The sequence below is a fragment of the Urtica dioica genome, chromosome 6, assembly GCF_054948205.1.
Source record: "Urtica dioica subsp. dioica isolate 48M chromosome 6, U.dioica_male_clone48M_v1_H2, whole genome shotgun sequence".
In the NCBI taxonomy this organism is placed as follows: domain Eukaryota; kingdom Viridiplantae; phylum Streptophyta; class Magnoliopsida; order Rosales; family Urticaceae; genus Urtica; species Urtica dioica.
This window is the reverse complement of record NC_142761.1, coordinates 25,506,745-25,516,895: the sequence shown is the minus strand read 5'-3', so window position 1 is coordinate 25,516,895 and position 10,151 is coordinate 25,506,745. Positions and strand designations below refer to the sequence as shown.

The 10,151-nt window shown below is 36.8% G+C and overlaps 1 protein-coding gene across 6 annotated transcripts; it reads left to right on the top strand.

The window, feature by feature from the left end:
- Positions 1-1,420: 1,420 nt before the first annotated feature.
- Positions 1,421-6,661, top strand: LOC149393525 (rhomboid-like protein 19). Of its 6 annotated transcripts, XM_089616568.1 has the most exons (10): positions 1,421-1,525; positions 1,902-2,025; positions 3,617-3,889; positions 4,788-4,848; positions 4,977-5,143; positions 5,621-5,714; positions 5,805-5,833; positions 6,146-6,197; positions 6,267-6,365; positions 6,447-6,659. In XM_089616568.1, the coding sequence occupies exons 3-5, from the start codon at positions 3,828-3,830 to the stop codon at positions 5,088-5,090; spliced, it is 237 nt and encodes a 78-aa protein (XP_089472694.1). In that variant the 5' UTR covers positions 1,421-1,525; positions 1,902-2,025; positions 3,617-3,827; the 3' UTR covers positions 5,091-5,143; positions 5,621-5,714; positions 5,805-5,833; positions 6,146-6,197; positions 6,267-6,365; positions 6,447-6,659. The 6 variants fall into 6 exon arrangements, with proteins under 6 accessions (XP_089472694.1, XP_089472696.1, XP_089472698.1 ...); XM_089616570.1 differs by lacking the exons at positions 1,421-1,525; positions 1,902-2,025 and adding an exon at positions 5,295-5,464 and having other exon boundaries at positions 3,512-3,889; positions 5,643-5,714; positions 6,447-6,661; XM_089616572.1 differs by lacking the exons at positions 1,421-1,525; positions 1,902-2,025; positions 6,146-6,197 and adding an exon at positions 5,295-5,464 and having other exon boundaries at positions 3,512-3,889; positions 5,643-5,714; positions 6,447-6,661.
- Positions 6,662-10,151: the final 3,490 nt, after the last annotated feature.

Genomic DNA, 10,151 nt, shown 5'->3' with positions numbered 1-10,151 from the left:
CTCACAATCTCATCGGATCGAAGCCAGGCCGCCAAGGCGTCTTTGTCCTCTTGAGTCGAATCATCATTTGTCAGAGGAGGACACGGGGTGGTGAGTACCCATTTGTGCTTGTTAAAGGTAGGTATTATGTTGAGGTTATGTTTCGAATTAACGTAGTTTTTGGTTTCGAGTTTGTTCGAGGAAATGATGATTGAAAGATGGTTGAGAGACATGTTGCTTATAAAAGTTGAAACAAGTTTATGATTAGTCTTTGGTTTAGTATTTAAGTTTTATTTAAGACTTGATAAAATCCAAAAGTGTTATAAACCAAACGATAATTTACTCCCTCAAGAGAAGGCCGCAAAAAAATCTCCATTTATAAGTAAATGACACATCATTAATGCTTAGCCAAGATGTCAATACACCAATTTTGACTAGCCACCTTTTAAATTGGTTTGATCACTCACATCCTTTCGCAGAGCCTCAAGGGAGGATTACTAGGGATTGAGCCTAAGTGTGCAACCAACCACTTAGTCCAAAAGGTCAACTTTGAAAAGCAATCCCCCAAGGGGAGGCCTTGCCTTCATTGTATCACTCTCGGACGTAGCTCATTGAGCAATGATCGAAGCAAAAACGCCTTGGAGTACTCCCATTTAAGAGAGAGTCGCAAGAGCGGCTCTTAGTCCCACGTTAATTGCTTCTTTCATTCGTGTTGGGGATCGTGGGTTACAAACAACAAATATAACCCTCCCACTTAGTTTTTGGAGTTGGTTCATCGACTCTTATAAGTTCGGAAACGGATTTCCTAGTTAGAGAGCGACAGAGCGGACAACTAGAAGAGAATCCTAGATTTTCATGTTTAGAGCAGTGTTAGTGCATAAAGGCACAAGGGACATACTCGGATCTTTTCCTACACTACTAAAAATCATGCTTTTCACAGCACATGTTTTCACGGCGTTTGGCAAAAAAACGCCGTCAAAACATCATTTTTTTTATTGTCGAATCGTAAGAAAACACGTGGCCTGTGAAGAGAAACGCTGTGGAAAACATAACACAGCGCTTTCATTTTATTCTCTCGAATTACAAGAAGCCATGTGGAGAATACGTGGTTTGAAAAAAAAAGTTTTGACAACGTTTATATACAAACGCTGTGAAAAGTTAATGTACAATTATAACTTGACACGTGTAAGTTTCATAATTTAATTTAATTGTATTTATTTTATATCGTTAGTTTATGGGAAAACGCTGTAAAAAATATGGCAGTTTATTCTCATTCTATTTCTAAGCATAGAAAAAACCCATAAATCTGAGTATAACCTTCTTCTCCAATTCTCCAAATACTCACGTTCTCCACGTTTTCCACGGACGCACCCTAGCCTCTTTGCTCACTCTTTGTCGAGTAATGTCAAGCCATTGACAACCATTACCGAATCCTCCACCCTGACAACCTACAGCCTCTGGCTCATCTGCGAGATCTGGTTCTCGACCAGTTCCCCAAGTGGTGCCCCATCGTCCGCGAGACCTATCTCGACCGCCTCTCGCTCAGGTCTGTATCCTTCTCTCTCTCTCTCTCTATCTCTATCTCTCTCTCTCTCTCTCTCTCTCTCTCTCTCTCTCTCTCTCTCTCTCTCTCTCTCTCTCTCTTCCCTTCCCTTCCCTTCCCTTCTGACTCCGCTGCTTCCACTGGTACGAGAAATGTCATCCTCCACTGTGCCGTCATCGTCTGCCTCTTCTTCCACTACCGAATCCTCCACCCTGTCAACGACGCCTACGGCCTCTGCGAGACCTATCTCAACCGCCTCTCTCTCAGGTCTCTTTCTCATTCTCTATCTCTCTCTCTCTCTCTCTCTCTCTCTCTCTCTCTCTCTCTCTCTCTCTCTTCCCTTCCCTTCCCTTCCCTTCTGACTCCGCTGCTTCCACAGGTACGAGAAATGTCATCCTCCACTGTGCCATCATCATCTGCCTCTTCTTCCACTACCGAATCCTCCACCCTGTCAACGACGCCTACGGCCTCTGCGAGACCTATCTCAACCGCCTCTCTCTCAGGTCTCTTTCTCATTCTCTATCTCTCTCTCTCTCTCTCTCTCTCTCTCTCTCTCTCTCTCTCTCTCTCTCTCTCTCTTGCAATGCACCCCACCCTCTTTGCTTTGCTTCCTAATCTCAATTCCATATCCACGGTTTCTTTGGACGGGGCTATTAGCTTCTGTCTCTAACCAAAGCCATTCTAATGGGTTTTGCTTCACACAAAACAACCAAATAAAATAAAATCCAGAACCTGAAAATCAACATGGAGAGCCACATATTAATTTTCTCGAACAATCACAAAGAAAAAAGATTACTTGGGTCACGAACAGAGGCTTTGATTGTGTAGCCACGTTGAAGCAAGAGCTTGACGATCCATGAACAGAGGCTTTTTCTAGTTCTATTTGAGTCTCAAATTATAATTTCTTTCTAAATAATTTAGTGCCCTGATTTTACCCAAAACAAAATTATAATTTATTTATGTTGCTTAGTTTGTCTGAGTGACTAAGAAGATTTTCTATCAGTTTTGAAATTCTGATTAGTTGCAAAGGCAAGATGTCGCACACAATGTGTTGACAATGTGTCCGACAACTTGCTTGAACACAGATATGGATAAACAACAAAAAGTGCAGTAAACAAAGTACACAGGATATGGTTACCCAGTTCGGTGAATCACACCTACATCTGGGGGCACGCTGCCAGTGGAAAGGATTTTCACTATCTTGTAGTCAATAGTACACACAAGGTTATATCTGATTACAATCAACAAATCAATAAAACCTAGAGACTATTACTACCAGTGATCACCTAGACAGGGACTCCCCCTGAATTTGAGCTCCGTCTCAATTCCACTCTTCGAGCAACCTCCTGGCTCGGATGACCTTCAGTCTTCAGTGGTACGTGAACCTTCAATCACGAAAAGCACAAGGACCCAACTCTCACATACACTCAATCTGTGGAAAAGTGTTTGAGAGAATACACCACTTAAAACCAAAACACCCAGCCTCCTAGTCCGCCGGTCTTGCACGTCTAAGAGCTCTGAGTGTTTGATCAAAAGTGTCAAAGCTGCTAAGGGAGAGCGCATGGCTTTTATAGCAGCAGGACAATCCTGGAAGATATCTCGGGTTTCCTTACCCGGCCTCAAGCGAATATCACAAAGTAAAGACTCCATCAAAGTGAATATTCGTTCAATGAAGATAGCAGCGAAGGATATCTTGCAATGAAGGCTTCAGCGAGGCAGATATCTTGTAATGAAGACAGCAGCGAGGCAATAACTCAGCAATAAGTCACCAACGAAGCAATCTGTCGAAACTGGAAACTTGCCTGAAATACTGTCTGCACACACGAGGAAAGATGTCAATCCAGAAGTGGAAACATAACACTCGACATCTTTCCATACCACTTGCACTAAAAAATAAAGCCAATAAAACAACGTAACAACAAGTTTGAAACTTGTAATGGGTGACTAGATTTTTGCATGACCGCCTTGATAATTTATTTGGGATTTTTTGCATTTTTATGGCTAATAAGATTGTGATATTGTCTTTGGTTTTATGGTATTTTCAAAGTGAAATAAGCTCTTTTTTTCTAAACAAATTTGGTATCTGAAATGTAGTGCAAAACACATGGATATAGCCATTTGTAGATTTTGAATTAAGATTCAAGAAGTTGAGAAAATACTTTTTTTTTGGGGGGTGGCGGAGAGAGCTCTGTCCTTGCGGAACAACGATCAGGAACATGAAAGTGATAAGACAGAACAGGAAAGTGATTCTTCGATAATCTTCCCATCGCTCGAGAGAAAAACGAAGAGCCACTGGAACCAAGCTATGCAGAACCTGACTCAGGTCCTGCCTCAGTCCGTCAATTACCTCGCTCTCATACCCGCCAGGTATTGCTTTGTCTTCTTTGATTCCTCGTTTCTCTTACTTGATTCCAGTTTTCGTGGAAACGGCGTGAGCCTGGTTGAGCTTTAGTAGAATGAAAAATCACCATTATCTTAAGAAGTTTTGGAAGATTACTTTGACCATGTTTATGATTCAGAAGTGGAAAAATTACTGTGTTTATATGATACAACACACTTCCAATTACTTTTGGTTTGATGCTTTTTTGGAAATATCACATTTCGAAATTGAAAAATAAGTCATAAGCCTGCTTGAGGACCCAATGTTATGACATTGCAAAAAAAAAAGAAAAAAAAGAGGGTCTGATACGTACTATTCGTAACAGAATAGCAATCAACTTAGCTTATACAAGAAATTCTAGGGTGTCATAACAATTGCTGTTGAGTATTCGAGAGGCTTGGAGAATCTCTAAACAAGAGCAAGCTTAGTTACAAAATATTCCTTTACGATCCTCACGCACGCCACACGATCGTCAAAAACCCACCTCAGCATAGACAAACTGAAAAGAAAAACCACCCATACCCATCACACATCAGTGCTCTTATACTCGGATATTCGCAGCTTTCATCTTCTAATACGTTAGAGTTTGTCGTAGCATACCAATAATATGGCTGTGATTCTAATGGCCAAATGAAAAGAAAAAAAAATTGATTGAAGGACTTTATGATGTGAAAGTGGATATATCAAATGTTTGCAGGTTGAGATGAGTTTCATTTAGAAGTCTGGTAAATCACATGGGAAATTGAGACAGAATTTGTGTACTTTTTAGCAATAGTATACATGAGAAAATTCTGTTTTCAAGTACTAATGAGCTTGTTTCAATTTTCATTGGTTTGATGCTGGAGCTGAACGGTAATCAAAATCATTCAAACTCCTATTTTGTAGGACGATCCCTTTTGCGTGGAATCTCATCACAGCTGGTTATGTTGAGCAGTCGGTACATGGGGTATGCACTTTTGTAATTCTTTTTATGTCATTATTATGATTGTACATTTCCCTGAATGTTCATAACCCGTGACCTTTAAGTTCTGTTTATCAAAATCATATTGAATTCCACACTGGCTCGTTTAATAGGTTTTACTGAGCACGTTGGGTCTTCTCTTCATCGGAAAGCTGCTTGAACCTGTCTGGGGTTCTAGGGAATTCTTCAAGTTCATCTTCGTCATTAACTTTCTGACTTCAGTATGAGTTTTCATTACTGCTATTGCATTGTACTACATTACAACGCAAGAAAATTACCTGTAAGTTGTGACATCAGTAGTGTTCTGCTTTTATTTTGTGAATCCATTTTAGTTATTTTTCTTCTTTTGAATATCTATTCTCCGCTTCTGATATTATAGTATGTTTCACTATATTCTGGTATTGTTTAGTCTGATCATGTTTATATTTTAGGGGAACATGAAAATTGTGAGGAAAAGCGTATTGGCATGATCAGCGATGACCTCTGACAAGATTTTTAAAAAATCTATAGTTTTCGTCTACTCGTTCTCTGTACATTTGCTTAGCCTTTGTTTGGAACCTTAATTTTACCTGAGTAGCGATAAACCCTTTGGAGGCAAAAAGTGAATTTCTCTTGCTCTTTCATTTTTTTTCGTTTCGTGAGATCTCTGACATATTTCAGTAACATGTTCGGTCTCATGTTTGCTTTTGTATTTTTATCTGGTTTTGTATTTCATCCTCGTTGACTGCCATTTCATTTTGAACATCAACTTATGTAGATTCGAAAACTTTGATGGACAGTTCGGGAGTTAGTCCTGGAACCAGTCACGACTCGTTCGGCGTAATACCTCGTCCAACAAAACGCTCTAAATTGTATGTTATTATTGTAATTGTGTTTTATGTTCTGTCTTGCACTATTTGTTGTCTGATGTCTTGGTACTTCATTTGATATTTTTATTGTAGGATAAGAGACGAGGAGCGGAAATCATCAGGTGAATAAAACGAATGTATTTGTATGGCCTGATTCAAAAAAATATATTCGTATATGAAACACTTCATAATATGAAATGTTTTTGGAGGTGTTTTGGCTTATTGTTAGGCTATGCAGTATAGCTTAAATAGAAAATATGGAAGCTAACAAGATAAATGAAACTTGTCCACTGATTTAAATCATACATATTATAATTATTTACTAATTACAATTACAACCACCACACGTGTTTAAGACTAGTATATATATATATATATATATTTAAAATTAATAGTTATGATTATTTTGTTATAACTTTTATATACGTGTGTAGAGCATTCGATAGCTTTGTCGGTAACAAGAAGTTTTCATGGAAAATTCCAAAGGTATATATATGCACAATTAAACTAGTATATCCATTACTATATATTTCAATCTAACATATTTTTTTACAGGTACCGAAACAACCTTCGACAATTGAATGTGGCTATTTTGTTTTAATGATGATGAAAAACATTGTTGAAACTCGAGATTTTCATAAATGTTTGCAAGAGGTATGTACACATTTAAATACACATATTCAATACGTAATATATTGTTTCACTCACAAACAACTCGTTTTTATATATTATTAGTTTGAAAAGTTGAAGAGTTATACGGATGAGGCAATAGATGCGTATCGAGAAGAATGGTACAAAATGGTTTTAAACTTTATGGACACGGAAGTCAAATCGTCAAATTTGAATGTAAAGTGAGTGTGTTTCTGGTGCATGAACATTCGTTTACATGGTTTGATATGTTTCGGTTTAAATATACGGTACAAAGTACGAATAATAGAATTTGATTTTGAAATTATTGAATGGATTATTAAAAATTCGTATTGGTTTAGGTTCGGATTTTGGAATATATATTGAAACTGTGTGCATGAATTTTTTGTAATATTCAAATTTTTATATATATTAAAAAAATTACATTACACAGCGCTTGTAAATAAACGTCTTTAAGAGATGGCACTTTTGAAAAGAATAGACAGCGTTTGTATATAAACGCTGTGAAAACTTCTTACCCGCCATGAAGACACGTGGATGCCACGTTGGAAAAGAATAGACAGCGCTTATATACAAACGCTGTGAAAAACATTAGACAACGCTTATATACAAACGCCATGAAAACTTTTTCGCCCAAATTCTTACGAGGCACCACTTTAGACAACGTTTATTTTAGGCGCCGTGGAATACTTTTAACCTCATGCGATACAACAGCGTGCAAAAAACGCCTTCAATCATATTTCACTACGTTTAAAAAACGCTGTTAATCAATGTTTTTGTAGTAGTGCTATTTTCTATTTCGGGAAAGTGCATGAGGGAAGTGTGAACTGAAACTCACTCGAACACTTGAAAGTTTGAGATTACACATCTTTTTAATTTTCGGCTTGTCTACAAGGAGACCTCCCACTCAAATTTTCAAGAGCATATAGATTTTAAACATATGTGACATAGATATAGTTTTGAAAACATTTTGAAAACTTATTTGATTTGGATGACAAAATATTTTTCAAGTTTGAAAGCGAAAACGGTTTTTCAAAATTCAAACTAGTTTTGTAAAAATTCAATTTCAATTAAACTTTCAAAAATCAAAACATTTAAATCTTTCACATCATGTTTATAATCTTATGAAAAACATTTTTTCTCAAGAAAATTTTCTCATTAGAGTTCTATAACTCATGGTAGTGGGGCTGAAAATCCGGATTTCTAAAAAACAGGACTTTCGGAACAGCCGCGCACCTCGGAGTAAAATCGCCATAACTGGCGGCTCCGATGTCCTTTTGACCCAAAACCGGTGGCATTGGAAAGAGGACAGACAGACCTTTAATTTGATTTAAGAATAATTAAATTTCGATTTTTGCGCAGAGAGTTATGCCACTTTTACTGCGGGTTTTACTCCAGCTCGAAGAAAAAGAAATAATTAAAGATCAGTCTTTTTAGGTGCGAAAAAGAATCGAGTGTAACGGAACGTTTTAGGAAGTTGTTAAGGCTTTTATTTGTGTTTTATTAGAAAGGTAATAACATGGTATAAAAGAAATAACAACAAGCATAAAACGATTCAAGTAAATAAAAGAAACTAGCAAGACAATATAAGAAGTCACAAAATTTACTCGAAATTTTCTCAAACTTAAAAACACGTTTTTTTAATATAAAAAATTAAAAACTTTTAGAACTGATTCTAACGTGTTTTAATAACATCCCAAACTCATAGAAAATCAACATGATTTTTAATTTAAAAGCAAGAGCAATAAATTAAAAAAAATCTAAGAAAACAATTCTAACTTGTCACAAAATTAGTAAACTTTCAAAAACGATTTTCAAGCTCATAATTTTAAATACATGTACATGCATATCTTTGACCATAGCTCTGATACCATTTGTTGGAATTGATCTAGGGTTTAAGAAAAAGTTTAACGCTTCAGTAAGCGGCGGAATTTTAAAAATTTTCTTTTTCAAATAAAACGTTTTTACTAACCTAGACAAAGAGCAAGAACATGTAAATAAAAACTAATATGAGCATTAAAGCTTACTAACCTTTCTTGAAGCTTGAACGTTGAGAAGCTTTTGGAAAGTTGCAACGTTCGTCTCCCTCGCAGCACGTCTCTCTTTCTTCTCGGCAACTCGAGCTTCCACGAAAGTTTCTATCACTAAATCACTCGAGAGAAAAAGGAATTAGTGTGTGGGCACTTTTAAACACGACGACTTAAGAACAAGTCTTGAAGTTGAAGAGCTAAAACACTAGGTCAAATGAGGACCTAGGTGCCAAAACCAAAAAACTGAAATTGAATAGAGAGAGAGAGGAGAGGGGCGGCCAAGGTTCTAGAGAGAGAGTCTCTCAAATCTCTAAAACTTGGATGAATGAAATGTGTGGAATGAGGCTCCTATTTATAGGAGAGGTCTCACCTTCAATATGGTAGTTTTCTCTTCTATAGAATATCACATATTCATGAGCCAATTTCCCTTTTCCTTCATAGAGTCACACGGCCAAGACTTGCCAAGCAAGTCTTTGGATTTGTTTCCTCTTTTATTTGCTTCTCCCTTGACCCTTATGGCCGAATTTCCCTTATGCCATGCATAGGAAATTTGTTTCCTCTTTTTCTTTTGGCAAGTATCTTGATACATTTATGCACAAAATATTCTCTCTTTTTCTTGGGTAGTGGGCACCTAAACCATCTAGAAAAGGCTTCTAGAAGCTTTTCCATTTGTTCATCACAACATGAAAAAGGCCCATTAAGAATTTTCAATAAAATTCTTATGTAATGAAATTAATCCACAAGGCCCAATAAATCTAATTTTGGCCGAGTGATACATGTCATCAAATGACCATGTCAAAAAATTTATTGACATTCATTTCATCCTATGTCTCAAAAGACAAAAATACCCTTTTGACAATTTTCGTAAAACTTGTCTCGTTCTTGTTTTGACTTAGCTTCCAGTTTAACTATTCCTACTCGATGTGATTCGTGACAGTGACCTCATGGATCCAAATGAACAAAGCTTGAGCTAAACACTTGGACTCAAAAGTTCACAAACCTTTTCCAAGTTTAGCTTAATGTCAACTGACTCCACTAAAGAGTTGACACTGAAAATCTCTCGGTTCGAATGAATTTATTTTCTACTCAATAATTCAACCAAATTATGATGAGCGGATCCACTGAATATTATCTATGTTTACCCTTCATGAATATCATCAGCTAGTCGGGATTTACGAAATTATCATTTTACCCTTCTAGCTGTTATTTCCTCAACTCCTTTGTCGCTTTTGAATAAGTTAGAAACAATGTATTGACGAGGAGCTAACAAGTCACATTCTTTCATTCAAAAGAGTCAAGACTCAATTTGGACACTGGCCAGTTCATTTATTCACACTCCAAGGAACAAAGCATGAGGTGATATACATTTCATTTCAGCAATCTTGTACATGAATTCCATATCTATGAGAACTTCACAAAGTTACTCATGACATTCTCACAACTTAGTACTTCACCAATAGGCCCTGTTCGGATTCACATAGTGACTCCTGTAATATACAAACTTTTGTAATGCTCGGCTTGTGGATTTGAATAAAATAAACGAGCTTCCGTTTGTTACAATTATGTTTTGAGTGAATGTTGGACGTATCAGTTTATCGAGTTAATTTAAAATATATTAAGGTAAGGAGAAATATCGGAATAAATAAAGGAATTATCGAGTTTATCTCGACTAATAAATTATTTCCGAGGAAATATTCCGGAAGTTAATTTAAGAAATAAATTCTCAAGAACGAGAATTAATTCCGAGAAACCTTAAATATAT

Coding starts and splice junctions, on each gene's coding strand:
- LOC149393525 (XM_089616572.1), top strand. CDS start 3,828: ATGCAGAACCTGACTCAGGTCCTGCCTCAGTCCGTCAATTACCTCGCT. Junction 3,890..4,787: donor CTCGCTCTCATACCCGCCAG/GTATTGCTTTGT, acceptor CCTATTTTGTAG/GACGATCCCTTTTGCGTGGA. Junction 4,849..4,976: donor TTGAGCAGTCGGTACATGGG/GTATGCACTTTT, acceptor CTCGTTTAATAG/GTTTTACTGAGCACGTTGGG.